The sequence below is a fragment of the Embiotoca jacksoni genome, unplaced genomic scaffold (genome assembly GCF_022577435.1).
Source record: "Embiotoca jacksoni isolate LCO1_2020_lvr unplaced genomic scaffold, fEmbJac1.0.p SCAF_1, whole genome shotgun sequence".
Taxonomy (NCBI): Eukaryota; Metazoa; Chordata; class Actinopteri; family Embiotocidae; genus Embiotoca; species Embiotoca jacksoni.
Window position 1 is genome coordinate 3,531,050 of NW_027185229.1, and position 14,832 is coordinate 3,545,881.

At 45.6% G+C, this 14,832-nt stretch overlaps 2 protein-coding genes across 3 annotated transcripts; one reads left to right on the plus strand and one right to left on the minus strand.

The window, feature by feature from the left end:
- Positions 1–792: 792 nt before the first annotated feature.
- Positions 793–8,750, plus strand: dnajc14 (DnaJ (Hsp40) homolog, subfamily C, member 14). Of its 2 annotated transcripts, none has more exons than XM_069156451.1 (7): positions 793–932; positions 2,226–3,644; positions 3,792–3,898; positions 4,299–4,418; positions 4,662–4,822; positions 5,060–5,162; positions 5,834–8,750. In XM_069156451.1, the coding sequence occupies exons 2-7, from the start codon at positions 2,433–2,435 to the stop codon at positions 6,126–6,128; spliced, it is 1,998 nt and encodes a 665-aa protein (XP_069012552.1). In that variant the 5' UTR covers positions 793–932; positions 2,226–2,432; the 3' UTR covers positions 6,129–8,750. The 2 variants fall into 2 exon arrangements, with proteins under 2 accessions (XP_069012552.1, XP_069012561.1); XM_069156460.1 differs by lacking the exon at positions 793–932 and adding an exon at positions 1,314–1,516.
- An 880-nt stretch (positions 8,751–9,630) lies between these two features.
- On the minus strand, positions 9,631–14,427 carry inpp1 (inositol polyphosphate-1-phosphatase). The gene is made up of 6 exons (XM_069156473.1): positions 14,175–14,427; positions 13,404–13,636; positions 13,263–13,323; positions 12,323–12,523; positions 12,052–12,226; positions 9,631–10,896 (listed from the first exon to the last, which is right to left on the minus strand). The coding sequence occupies exons 2-6, from the start codon at positions 13,605–13,607 to the stop codon at positions 10,404–10,406; spliced, it is 1,134 nt and encodes a 377-aa protein (XP_069012574.1). The 5' UTR covers positions 13,608–13,636; positions 14,175–14,427; the 3' UTR covers positions 9,631–10,403.
- Positions 14,428–14,832: the final 405 nt, after the last annotated feature.

Genomic DNA, 14,832 nt, shown 5'->3' on the forward strand with positions numbered 1-14,832 from the left:
ACCTATTATTCACTCCCGGCTCTATTGTAGGCTGTTTCAGAGTTTCCAGTTTCAGAAACAACAAAACACAATAATAGCCCTCCATCATCATCCTGTTGAATGTGCTGCATCCTAAAAACAGATACCATGCACTTTGTATACTTTATCACAATATACAGAAGCATCTACTGTGTTTTTATTTGTTGTGGGTTTTCTCACTTCATGGCCAGGAGCATGTGGACACTTGGAAACTGCACAAACAAGTGGGCGGATTTCCATAAAGTGGGACACCGCCTAATGTGGGACATTTGACGTAGGCCTTCCTGAAACAAATGAATGTCAATAAAACTAAGGTTTACGTGGATTAACGTGCAGCTATCCTCAAACAGGAAGCACACGTGTGAAGACCACCCATAGGTCACAGTTTTTAAACAAAATTATTGTTAAGCATATCAGTTTCTTACAAATATATGTTTATGATCTTTGTTCCTCAAAGGCTATTATATTATTGTGTAAAAAAAATAATCAATTTTTGTTATTTTAATTAAAATGTTCTATTGTCCTACTTTAGGAAATATGGGTTTAAAAAGTGGGACGGTGTGATTTTCCTAATGTGGTACAGTGATAAAAGAATGTGAGCTAGTTTGGTCTTCAGGGCCTTTATTTTGTTATTTCATTATTCAGAAATGTTTAGATATGAAAATTAGATTTTGTTTTATATTGAACGCTTGTTTGTTGTTGAATTTATTATCCGCTGTCTGATAAACATTAGATGGCAGCACTTCCACTCAGTTGTTTGGTAAACGTCAGGAAAGCAGCGAAGAAGAAACGGGAGGAGGAAGAAGAAACGGGAAGAAAGTAGGAAAAAGAAGCAGAAGAAGAAGTGGCTAAAAAAAAACAACACGGACACTTGGCTGTCTGTTAACAAACAAGGTTACACAAGTATCTGACAGGTATATATGACAACCAGCTTGTTTATATGCAAAACGCAAAATGATTTGCGGACTTTACTGTAGTCGTCCGGTGTCCAAAACATGTCTCAGCGTCCTCGTCCAACCTCAGGAAGGGGACACAAACAGGCGAGAGTGTTAGCTCGTTACTGTCGCGAGCTAACAGTTAGCCTGTCTGCTAGATGAACGCGTAAACAAGAATCGTCCGTGTCGTCGTTTTAAACCCGTTTTGAGACCTTATTTAGCCGAAGTGCCGTCAGGTGAGCGAGCCGGAGAGAAGCTAATTTTAGCTCCCGCAGCTTCTGTGTGTCACTCTGCCTCCTCGTGCTAACGGGCTGCCTGCTAGCACGAGCCGACGTCAAAACATCTGCTGTTTAAAAATCGTTAAATTAACGTGAGATTTTGACGGACGGCTGTTTTTGTTGTTGTTGTTGTTGTTGTTGTTGTTGCTTTCTACCGGCCGCCGAAGGTCAAACGTGTCTTGAGTTCTCACACCTGGTGCACACAGAGTGTCGTTCAGCTCGCGTGTCTCCGACGACTCACCTCGACATCGGCGGGACAGATAAGGTCATGTAGCTCCATCGCATGTAAGTTGAACATTAAATGAAGGCTGCGGCGGCAGCAGTTATACAAAAACAACATTTTGTTTTGTATTCGTGCCCAAACGCGGTAAAGATTTGGCCCGCAGGGCTGCAACCAACACTTACCTTCATCATGATCAGGATTAGTTTTGTCTGAAGTGAAAAATGCCTGTCACAACTTCCCAGAGTCCGAGGCCACGTCCTCTGATGTCTTCTTTTATCGCTTCAACAGTAAAACAAACAAACAAACACAATATTTAGCTTTCACGTGAAACGGAGGAAAGCTGCAGTTTCTTACCTTACAAGAGGTTTAAAAGTGCTGAAATGTAAAGTTTGTTCATTTTTGATCACTTGGATAATCGGGGAGCGTTACAGCTCTTCTGCTTTTTAGAGGTGTGATGTGAAGGAAGTGAATCGGTGACATGTCATTTTAATATCGAGATATCTGTAAACTCTGATTCGATACACTGTCTGGATATCAAGTCGAAAAACAGTTTTACAGCTTAAATATCTCGATTGCAAATTTTGGGTTTTGGATATTAGAGTGATTCAAATGCATGACAAAGCTTATTAATATTTCATATTGGCCCCCCAAAAAAGAAAGAAGCTGCCACAGTGTAAACGAGATGGCAAAATCCCCGCTGTTCTTCTTTTCTGTCAAGCCTGCTTACGGATGTAAACGACTTTTGATTTATACTGAAATGTTGCTTTTCAGGTGACGCAGTGCATCATGTGAGCTGTGTGAAAGCCTGATGATGCCCAGAGGTCGCTGCTGACATGGTGGACCCCAGCCTGACCCTTAGGACCCCCCAGTCTCACCTGTTTCTGAGAGTCTGGGGAAAATGTTGCCACAGATTATGGATTTAGGAACTTCCATGATATCCCAACTTGGCAGCGCCTGAATCAATCAGCTGTAAGCAACATGGAGAGGGAAGCGGCCGAGAAAGAGACGGAGGTTACGGACAACGACGAGGAGGTCCCTGATGGTGTTTCTGCCTCGGTGACCCGTTCTCGGCAGTGGGAGGCCAGAGAGACTGAGGACGACTGCGAGCCGGAGGAAAAAACAGCCGAATCTCAGGAAACGCCGAACCCGGGCACTCCGCAAGACTCTGCAATTGGTGAAGCAGAGTATTGTGGATCCACGGAGGCCAAAGAGGACACGGAGGAGGTCTCGGATGGGTTTGAGGAGGACAAGACTGCAGATGACGAGAGCTCGCAGCTTATAAATCAAGAAGAGGACGAAGCTGCAAAGGAGCAGCACATGAACGGGGAGTCTGGTTGGAGGAACGTGGCAGGTGGAAGGAGGTGCAAACTGAGGAGCGGCGGATCCCTTTTAGAGCAGAGCGGCCAGAGCGCTTTTTCCTCCATTCAGAAAGGAAACGTCGTGTCGAGCGGCGGTCGGCACAAGCAGACCCGCCGGCGTAACCACCACCACCACCAGCAGAGCCGCGGCCGCAGGCGGACGGGAAACCAGCTCGTCTTAGCGTTCAAGGAGATGCTGTCGGAGTCGGTGAGCTTGTGGTGCATCTCGTGCATCCACATGCTGATTGAGATTATTGTCACATTAACTCACAACTGTGGAGTCGGAGTGGAGACCGGAGTTGTGAAACTTTACAACTTTGGGCAGCGGCTGTTTGTAAAGATGACTGACGTACCGGGGATGAAGGCGGATGCGAGTCGTGTTCTGAATTGGGCGAAGTGCGCGGGAGCGGACCTGCTGGATAAAGTTGTTTGGGCGGTGAAGTGGGTAAAGACGGCTGCCTTAACTTGTTTCGGACTTTCCTGCGCTTTGTTTATTCTCGGCTCCCAGTGGGCGAAGGGGCTGTTGGTCCGCGTTGGTGGAGAGAGGGGGAAACGCTACTGGACAGCTTTTCAGGAGTCGAGGTTTGTGAAGAGGATGGCGTCCCTGCTGGAAAGAGGCCGAAGCCTGTTCAGGAGGGACGGCCGCATCCCTCCGTCCACGCCGGAGTCGCCGGGCAGAGCGGGGAGAGCTCAGCCGGGCCAGGAGCTGGAGAGACTGCTGGCGTTGGCCGAGGTGCCCGAGGACGAGCTCGACCCCTTTACGGTGCTCGGCGTCGAGGTGCACGCCACCGAGACCGAGCTGAAGAAGGCCTACCGACAGCTGGCTGTCCAGGTGTGTGTGCGGCGCTCACGTGAGCATCAGAAGTGCTTGTGTGCTTCCATTTTCTACTATCGGCCGCCCGCAGTAACAACAAATACATGTTTTCTGAGTTTTTCTGCTTTACTCATCCAAGCCATTCTGCTGTCCGTTCTCTTTCAGGTCCATCCAGACAAGAATAAACACCCACGAGCTGGAGAGGCGTTCAAAGTACTGAGGGCTGCCTGGGATATCGTCAGTAACCCAGAGACACGACGAGAGTACGAGTTGTGAGTACACAGAAAATCTGGCAAAAAAGGCTAATTTCACAATAATAGTACAAAAGGAAGAAATATTTTTCAATCATAAACAATTATTTAGTTGTTTTGTTTTTCCTGTTTTTTTTTTTTTTTTTACAGTTATTCTGATGCAATAATCATTCTTAGGCAACTTAAAGTTTACTTTCCATTGCAATCTTCAGGATATTTATTATTTATTTATTACTTTCCATTCATACACAATAGTGACATTTTGTCAAAACAGTAAAAAGACGGCGTGCTGTTTTGAAATGTAAATCTTTTTTCCATCCGGATGACTTTTAACTGCCCTAAAATGATTCTTGGATTCAGTGTGTTTGACTTCTCACCTGTTGTCCTGTATTACCTGCCGGTCTGTTTCACTCCCACACAGGAAGCGCATGGCAGCAACTGAGCTCTCAAAATCCATGAACGAGTTCCTCACTAAACTGCAGGATGACCTGAAGGAAGCCATGAACACCATGATGTGTACTAAGTGTGAAGGCAAGCACAAGTAAGTCGCTACACACTCACCATCATCGTCATCCATCGTCATCCATCGTCATCATCATCATCATCACAGAACCGTATTAGTGTCACTTCCTCAGTAGTCTGAGGTTAAACATACTGTAGCTGAATCGTGTCGTGTTTCCTTCGGGATGTGTGTGTGTGTGTGTGTGTGTGTGTGTGTGTGTGTGTGTGTGTGTGTGTGCGTGCGTGTGCGTGTGTGTGTACACGCGCGTGTGCGTGTGCGCAGGCGGTTCGAGATGGATCGTGAACCTGCTGAGGCGCGGTTCTGTGCCGAATGCAACCGCTGCCACAGCGCGGAGGAGGGCGACCTGTGGGCGGAGTCCAGCATGCTGGGCCTACGCATCACATACTTTGCCTGTATGGATGGGAAAGTGTATGATATTACAGGTGAACACCAGCTGTTATTTAAAGGTTATCTGACCGAGTCATCGGCAACTCATTCTGTAGTTTGCATGAGCTCTTTCTTGATCGGTATCTGTCCCTCGACGCCTCCACAGGAGAAAGAAAAGCCTCATGTTGTTTTTTTTTGGGGGGGGGGGGGGGATTTTCTCTCCCCCCCCCCCCCCCCCCCCCCCCTCCCCACCCTCAGTCATGTGACCTGCTGTGATGCTGTCATGTTTTCAGAGTGGGCAGGCTGCCAAAGAATAGGCATTTCCCCCGACACGCACCGTGTACCGTATCACATCTCCTTCGGTTCAAAGAACAACAGCAACGCCACACGACCCAGGTACGTTCCCGCAGCTGCACCAACGGGTTGTCATGGACACCAGAAGGGCACCTTTTATCATTTTTACATTCATACTTGGATTTGTTGTTATGACTCCATGGGTTCACAACATGCATTATTAAATCCTCCTCTTCGACATGAAGCCTCAGATGTATTCATACTGTTTTTTACACATCTGCCATAGAAGCAAACATCAGTAACAGATGCAAAGGTTTTCCTTTTTCACGTGTGGTGCTGTGAAAGTTTAAATATTTAGGCAGTATTGCAGTAAATGAAACAACATTATGACATATTTTAAAGAGAAATAACGTGACTTTGTGATTTTCATTTACATGTGAACATGTAAATATATGAACTTAATTTTGATGATTTCTATTTGTCATCTGAATTTCATAAATGTGTGTTTTTACTTGCATCCTGCTGTATGTGGTACAGCAGGAGCTCCCCCTTGTGTTGTGTATTTTAGGGATTAGGAAGTCGACTATACTATTTATATTTTTTAATGAATGTAGACATTACTTTGTTTAGATATAGCAGCGTCATGCCTAGTTGGCCTCTAATTTATTGTGTTCAGACGCTGTTGTCACATGAGCCTCTTTAAAAGCAGAGAAGAGCAACATTTCACTCCGGCACAAATGATCCCCAAAAACGATTTCCACGTGTCCTTCCAGGCCGCCCCCAGAGCACGCCGCCGGGCCGACCAACCCCGCCGACCTGCAGGACTTCTTCAACCGGATCTTCAAGGGAGGACCGCCGAGCGACGGGGCCGCCAACGGAAGCTTCTTCCCTCCGGGTCCGCCTCACCACCCCCCACCTGGAGCCGGAGCGCCTCCGTTCTCCCCTCCCCCGGGTCCGACGGGTTTCTACATGCCGGGGGGTCAGCGGCCCGAGTCCAACGAGACGTGGGCCGAGAGCGGCAAACCCCCGAGGAGGAGGAAGAAGGTCCGCAAACCCTTCCAGAGGTGAAGCCTGTTGACTTGTTAGTGTATCGAAATAGCAACACAGGGACACAATAAATAATGGCCATGTTTGTCTCTCGCCTGCCTGCTGGCATGCCACGATCTGGACTGGAGAGGGTTCACCGAGGTCAGATCAGCCAGAGCAGAGGGAGAGACTGGATTATGAAGGGGAGCCTGTGGACTGAATACAAGTATTGAAGGAGGGCTGAAGGTGGCAATGATGGTGCTTTACCTCTCAATTCACCATACTTTTGTTTTGTTGGTCTTAAAGACAACTGTAGCCTTGAAATTGAAATCCTCATCGGGATGCTGTAGTGAAACATTTTCCTTTTCATAACTTCCTGCCAAATCCTTCACTGCATGATTTACTCACCTGCATTTTAACACTTCGGTTCTCTCGCTTTTTGTTGTTAGTGTTTTGTATGAGGTTAGTTGAAGACATCGGCTCCACGCAGAGTTGTGACAGTTGTGGATCTCTGTCATGGAGAAATGAGGATAAGCTTCATGATGTCAGTGTTACTGTTGTTAGTGGCATGTGGGTCTTCTCCTGGAGCTGCAGCTCGCCCACCAGGTTTCAAAAGAACGAATCCCAACCAACCAGACCCATCTGAACCACGGCTGAACTAAAACACGCGACACGTTAATCACTCAAATGCATCGTGGTTTTTGACTTTTCGCTGAATAATTTCTCTACGCAGCCTTAAAGTGACCTTTTTTTTTTTTTTAATTAAATCAGAGGGCACGGTGTGTTTCTGGTTGCATGCACACAAACACAAAGCTATTTGTATTCTAAATACAAAAGTGAAACTTACCTCTTAAAAACAGTTGAATTAAATGTTCACTGGAGCTTTCTACAGTGGTTAAATGGTAATGTGTAGAAAGTACAGAACATCACATACAAAGTCTTTTCACTCAGACTAAAAGCAGATGTGCTTGAATTGTTTCAGGTATTTGTGTGGCCGTTACCAGAGAATCACACCGTGCATTAAAACCACTCAAACCTAGCACTCCATTTAGAAATTAAATATCTCGTATAATACCTCAGACAGACGATCAAAATCTGTAAAGACAGGAAACTAAAATGTTTGTGACAATTTAACAAATCTACCGAACAGAACAAACAGCTGCTTGAGTCTCAAATGTAGTTTTAAATTGGAAATTGTGCACAATTAAAGGAAACTAATTTTCCATCAGCACTGACACCTCATGTTGACAAAATAAATACAGGAAGTTGAAAACGGTTAATAAAAAAAAAAGTGTTTTCGCTGCAGCAGTTGATTTGCATCATTGTTCAGGCAGCTACTGAAAAACTTAACGGTTCAGTCATTTACATTTTGACAGCTCGCGTTAAGGTTTTACTTGTTCAGTGCCATTTTATGCCAGTTGTGAAGTTTGGTAGCTTTGACCGAGGTGCGAGTGTCACCCAGATCGGGACGAGTCAGCTGAAAGAAAGAAATGAGAAAGGCGGCGACTCAGTGTGAATCGATCACATCGGATTTGTTTCTAATTTTCCACGCTTGTTACGTTGGACATTTATCTGGTTTCAGTGTGTGGTGTCGCCTCAGTGCTTCCTGAGACGGTTTCTTCTGGTTGTAACCTCGACACGGTTCTTATTAGTCCATAGAACGTGTGATCAAAATCTAAACACCTGACCTCTTTGAAGCTCCCCTCCGCAGTTCCTCGTCATAAAAGGGGTCAGAAAGATGATAAATCGGTTGTATGCTGGGTTGGATTCATTGACTTGCATCGAAATACACCTTAATCTCTGATTAGAGAGAGCAGAGCTGTCATTGTTTACACCTGACGTGAAGATTGTAGTGATATGGCAATTATCTGATTAGGCATTCGATAAAGGCTATTTTTATTTAATTTTTTTGATGTCAGTTTGCGATGATGAATAAGTACCACGTTCATTGTTTTATTTTTTCCTTTTGTCTTAATTTGCACACCCACCACTGTATTACCATCAGAGGGATAGTGAACAGTGATTAAGCCTGACCAGACTCCTCCAGCTGCAGCTGAGTAGGAGGTGTAGCACGCTAAGCTAACAGCTCACTTGCAAATGAAGATATATATTTTTTCTTTTGGTGGAATTTGAATGTTAAATGAGTGACAGTTTTTTGGGGGGAAAAACATCACTTTTATTTCACAACCATTACACTCTGGTTGGCACTCTGGAGGAAGTATGGGAACTATTTTAATGGCATTGCGATGCCTGGTGTGGGTTTGTCTGGGAGTTTGAAAGGAGCCCTTGTTTCAAATGTTTGTTTGAGGTTATTTAATCAGAACAAGCTTGCCATGCTGCTCTTCATGTGTCATATGTTTTTTTGCTTCGTGTATCCGACCAGTTTTCCAGACACGGATTGAGTTTGTGAACTCAAATGGGTCCTTTGTTTCAATTTAAAAACCCGTCCTGGATTTAGTTTCACCTTGAAAAAAAAACAAATACGAAAGCAGGTTCCAGACAAATTAGAGCCAAGAGGATTAAATTCGGATTTCTTTCCCAAATTTAGTAGATTTTGTCCTTCAGGTTTTCACCCACATTTTCAGGTCATCACCCACCATCAGCGATCTGCTTCAGTCCCCGTCGAGGAAACTGGTGATCGTGTTGAACAATAACATGTTTCTCTCCTCCACTTGTGACTGTGCAGCGCTGTAAGTTAAAGGTAGCAGTTCAGAGTCCAACAAGACAACGAAAGACCCAACACTTCCGATTTCTTTTTTTTCTTTTTTTTCTTTCAGGTTCTTAACAGAATATGCAGAATTATTGCAAAAAAATATATATCTGACAATCATCAGGGTTTTTTGTAGGGAATTAGGAGGCGAGTTCCCTGGCTGGCAGACAGTTTTCAAATATCACTGTTGGGTTTCTTTCCCCCGCTTTCTCTGGTTTTCAAAATAAAGATGATTTCCTATATGCACATATGTTTGTTCTGCTTTCTGCTCATTATGCCCAAACGATCTCTCGGTTGCATATCAACGTGTGCGGTGTGAACATGCAGATGTTGGAGTGAACGTGAGCCTCCGCAGGTCTGCGCTGTGATAAGAATCTGTTTGAGCCCTCGGAGCAGCCCGCGACCCCGCAGACGTCCCGTCCTTCAAACCGGCTTAATATTTCATTTTACTGTAAGCCGGCGCTGAAAAGGACTCGGTGTGTCCCTGTTTTACCTCATATGGCTTTTCCACTCTCTGACCTTGAACCGACAGCGCTGTGGCTGTGAAAAGAGGCCGGGCACGTGCAGCCCGCTGCTCCTTACAAGGAGTTGTTTCAGAGAGGTGCAGATCCCTGCAGCTGCTCCGACGAGGTTCACACCGGCCACTTGTCACAGCCTTTTTGATAAAGGTGGCCATTTTTTGTATAAAATCACATTCATAACTGCAATTCAGAGAAGCCGTGTTGTGATGCCACGTTATCTTTCCTCGAGCAGTGAAGTGTTCCTCAGCTGTCCAGCAGTGAGCACTAGAGCTTCCTCGTTAAACGATCACAAACTCTACACGGGACAACATGGACAGAAGCTGATAAAAGTCTTTGCAACATTTAATAAAAGCTGAGCAGGTTTGAGCCAAATCACATTCACAAATAATGTTTACTTTGTCTGATCTTGAGAGCAACAGAGGCTTCTGCATATTTTCGATTTAACTGTTTAGTTCATGAAAATCTCCTGCTTTGTTTTTGTTTTTTATTTTCAAACAAGATTAAACCGTGTGTAAAAACCTAAAGGGCTTTTATTTTGAAACTGATACAAGAAGTCGCAGCGTTCAGCTGATAAACTTCATCACTCAGTGACAGACTTTGGTTGGTTTGCTTTAAGAATAAATACTGCACAGCTGGATACTGTAGAAACAAGATAACGTGAAAGTTGTTCTACATACTGCAACTATTGCTGGAGTTTTGAGTGCTTGCATCCGTGTGAGAATCACAATAAATGTTTTCCAAGTAAATCTTATTAATTAAATTTTGTGTAGCTCAACACCCCCCCCCCCCTCCCACACACACACACACACACACCCGGTCGTGCACAAACCCTCTTAACAGCTCCAGCTTGGACTTAAAACCAAACAGAATTGGTGGATATGATTTGGCCCAGGCCTGATATTCACTTTGCAATATGTACATTTGCATATAAATCTGATTCAAAATATGACAGTAGCATTTACGATTAAAATATTTCACCGTCTATTCCCGCCCTTCTTTCTCCACTAATATATAAAACATGAATACGATCATATCTGCAGCCACGACCACGTCAGCGTGTGCCGACTGCATCTGCTGCTCTTCCACCTACAGTTTCCCTTTCAGCGCCGCGACGACGCTGCGCAGCTGAGAACAGTCTCGATACGCCACCAGGCCGCCGTGATTGGCCCAGCGGTCGGCTCCCTTGCACTCGGTGTACGGCTGGTGATAGGTCAGTTCTGTCTCGTGATCCTGCGCCCCGCAGGTGGAGCGCAGAGTATTCTTCAAGTCCACGACCCCCCCTCCGAGGGCCCGGAGCAGGGCGTGAGGGGCGCAGGAGTCCCACTTGAAGGTGCTTCCCTCCGAGAGGACGTAAACGTCGGCGAGACCCTGAATGACGCACAGGATCTTGTAGCCGGCTCCAGAGGCGTAGATGAGCTTGTCCGGGCCGCACAGCGAGGTCAGGGCTTCCTTCACCACCGGCTTCTCGCTGGAGCTCAGCACCGCAGACAGCCGCCCGTCCGGTCCACCTTCTGGCCGGGACACCGAGCAGACGTTGACGCTGCCGCAGGACACGCCCCAGAAGTGCTTTCCCCTCCAGCTGCAAAGAATCAGTGGGGAGGTCAGAATATTTGACTTCAGCGGAGACGTCTGTCCATTGCAGGCTCGTCTTCACTCAAACAGGTGAAGCTGCCTGGAGGACTTCACCATTCGCTGAGATGCCTTCCGTTCTTGTCGAGCTGGATAAACCATGTCTGTCAGGGATCCACTAAAATCTGGTTCTGAGTGAATTTAAGGTGAAATTTAAATGCAAGTAGAAACTTTGTCGGCTTTATTTATATGGTGGTTCAGGAGTTTTATCGAGGAGTCTGAATCATTGATGGAAAGAAAATAAGATTGTCTCATCTTATTTGCAAGTGGCTCCGGAAAGTTTCTTTTGTTTCCTTTTCGGTATCTAATTGACGAGTCCACTGTGTCCTTATCTTGTGACCTACAACCAACTCAGTATCACCATACGAAAGCAGTTCCAAAGGAAATGGGGGTGACTGTCAACTGCTTGTCACACTGTATAAAAGCTGCCCTACGGAGGAGAGACGTTGAGCATTGCTGGACATCCTTCTTTGAGTGTACATGTATTTGCTCCTTCTTGCAAGAATAAATGTCCGATGTGTTTGATTTTGAATCCAGCCTCCGAGTAATTTTTCTAACAATCATCTAAATAAAAGATGATTGGTTTGACATGTAGGGTATATAAGTCAGCATTCATTCAGCTCATTTTTTTTTCCTTGAAACCTGATGCAAAATGATTTGACAGCTTAAAGCACGAGTTCTGGCCACGGACGGGAATAACAAGGAGCTCCGGAGACAAAAAATGAAAGGTCGAGTTCAGGTTTACAGAAAACATTACTGACGTTTCTTTAAGACAAATGTGACGTGAAGGCCGTCAGATTAAACGTGGAGGCTGCAGGCTGTGATGTTCAATCAGGCTGAGCTGCAGACAGTCTGTCATAGAAAGGCTTTAAAAAAAACTTTAAAAAACTTCATAAAGTCAAGAATTGTGGTGAAAATGTGGGAGAACAATTTGCTTTTATGATGAAAGCCTCATTCAGAGAAACTGAAAATGCATTATTTTCTGACTTTCAAAATAAAAGCGTCCTACGAGGTTGTGTATAAATGCAGCGACCGACGGCTGAATGTTTAAACTTGTGACCTGTGATCAAACTTTTCCCGTTTTGTCTCCGGCGCATGAACTCACCTCCTCCCCGCCGGGTCTTTGTGGTTGAACGGCTGGTTGATGACGCCCATGACCGGCTCTCCGGTGCTCCGCAGGTAAACCCCGATCAGAACCAACGCGCAGTGCAGACCCGAAGGAGACAGGTGGCCCTCCTCCAGCACCTCCTCCCGGCCCTCGATGTACTGGCTGGTGGCATCTTAAGCAAAAAGTGAAGAGTAAAAAAAAAAAACGTTCAGCTCTCTTCGTCTTCAGCGTGTTTGAAGGAGATGAAACACGAACAGCGGGCGCTCACCGATGGGGTCGATCCAGATGCCGAGCTCAGAGGGGCTGAGGGGAACCGCCAGGCCGTCCGTGTTGGCCTCGATGGTGGCCGGGTCTCGGTGGATGGCTCGAGCCAGCAGAGACGCCGCCGTGCGGTCGCCGTCCAGCACCGAGGCCAGAAGCGTCGCCGTCTCCTCCTCCGTTCGGCACACCGTGACCGTCACGCTCTCTCCTGGAGACGCAGAGCCGGTGAAGCTTCGATCACGTCACAGGAAACCTTCTTGAAATGTTTAAACAGTGCGAGCTGCAGCAGGCTGACATATTTGAACAGTGACGCATTGATGTGTTGGCTTTGTTAGATTCAGGTGCAGATCATTATGACAGGTGGTGTTGTCCGTGTATCTATTACGTGTTAACCTTGTAGAACCAGTTTTTTGTATTTTTTTTATTGGATAGAAGCTTCAATCTTCTTCAGCCCAAAACAATCAACACATTTTTTTGACATTATATATTTTAGTAGTTTTGTTTTTTTGCGGTAAAATTAGACACGTGGTTTGTTTTGATGGTGAGAGGAGTTGAAGATCCGTGCTGACTGTAAAGGAGGAGTTCATCTTTTTTCATAAAGCAATGGAAAGATTTACTTTGAGCCTAAATGGCTTCAGCAGAGTTTCTATTGAGGAATCTTAATTTGGGGAATATTGCAGAGATTGGTTGACTTTTACATTAATTGTCTGATTTCCTGAAGGGACTGATGACGTCCTCCTGAGCAAAGCTGTTCTCCAGTACAGCTGCTCGGTGGCTGTTCAGGCTGCAGTCGTACCGAGCAGCGTCTGGATATAAATGTGTGTAACTGTGTGATGATGTTGTTCTTGCTGGATCCACCCTGATTTGACTGCACATCTTCAAATCAATCTTAGCGAACCGTTTTCTGCTGGGCACGTAGCGTGTTATGTGTAATATGAAGCGATTACCAAGCCCGTTTTCAAACTTGTTGGACTCCTCTCCGTGAATGAATCCGTCCATTTCAGGAAACTGTAGAAAGAAATATGCAAAACAATTTAAATTCAACTCAAACTCTGGTTCATCCTGTACGTTACGGAGATGTCGCCCACCTGAGCGCCAACATCGTGCCGGATCATCTCCTGGATCACCACGTCGGCGAGCGTCTTGAAGTCCTGGACGAACTTCTTGTTCTTGTCCTCTCCGGTCTTCTCCTGGACGAGGAGCTGGAAGAGGGGAGCCTCCTGCCTGCAGACCCGAGCCACGTTGGCGGCCTTCTCAGCCACCCGGAGCAGCAGCCTCAGCAGATCAGCCATGCTTGAACACAAAGACACTGGGATGGAAACTGAGAGAAAAAGAGATGAAGGAGGTCAGTCACACTTTGCACACACGGAGCTAATTATAGCTTGAAAATGAAAACAGGGCATTTCCGAAAAAAGAAGAGTGTGTGGGACGGATGTAGCATGGAGTCACACTAGTCTGCAGCCCACAAACCTCCTGAAACAGTTTAGTGAAGCTAATTTACAAATAAATGAAGATAAAGTGGGGAAACCTTTAAAAATGCTACAGTCAAAGAAGTGGGAGATTAAAAACACAAAAAGCACAGTAGGGTGATTACTGAGTGACCCCTGCACACTTTTGAAAGCTGTCATGATAAGACAACATTAAAGCCTCTGTGTGTTCTCCAGAGATGGAAAGACAGGCCTTCAATGAAACCGAAATAATATCAATATATTGTTTATTTTTATTTTTATTTGTTTTGACCTGTACCTGCCCACACTTTCAGTTAACTCAGCTACATTACTGCTGAAATAAACAGGCGCACATACGAGGTTAGATAATGTAGTGGAAAAACGGTCCAGTGAAAATGAGTAAAACCTTACCAAACCCAGTCTAATCTCCTGTCGTCTGTCCCTGTGTTCCCGTCAGAGCCGCCGGCACCAAATCCGGATATCTGAGCAACAGGAAGCAGAGAGGACGTGGACTTTCGGGAAAATTGTGGTTTTAAGGCTCTTAATTACCGCCGGGATCCGTCCGCTCTGGTTTCTTTACGTCAGTGCGAGTCTCCTATCGAAGGGAAGGGCGGACGGTGCTCTCACATCAAGGCCGGCAAATACAAGGTCCGGACGGGCGCGTAGCCGGAGAGAGCACGGCGCGTGTGTTCGTCAAGGAGCAGACAACAGGAAACGTAGCGCGGTGCGTTCAGGTGCCAATTTGAAATCCGAGCTTCTCAGATCGGAAACGAGCATGAATTGATGTTCCAGATGATAGCATGACGAAAACAAAAACTCTTTTTCTTTTTGGGACTGTACGTAGATGTTTTCTGATTTTCTTTTAAGCCCTGTTAAAATGATTTAGACGGAACTTTCAGAGTACTTTAAAGTTTTGATTTCACAACATTTCAGAGGCAAACACGATACTTTTTACTTTACTTCTACAAAACATATGATGAGCCTACACAAATGTGTCGTTATCACAATGTACGCTACAATTGTACTGATAATATACCAGTATGGCAATCATAATCCATTCTGCTCTCTG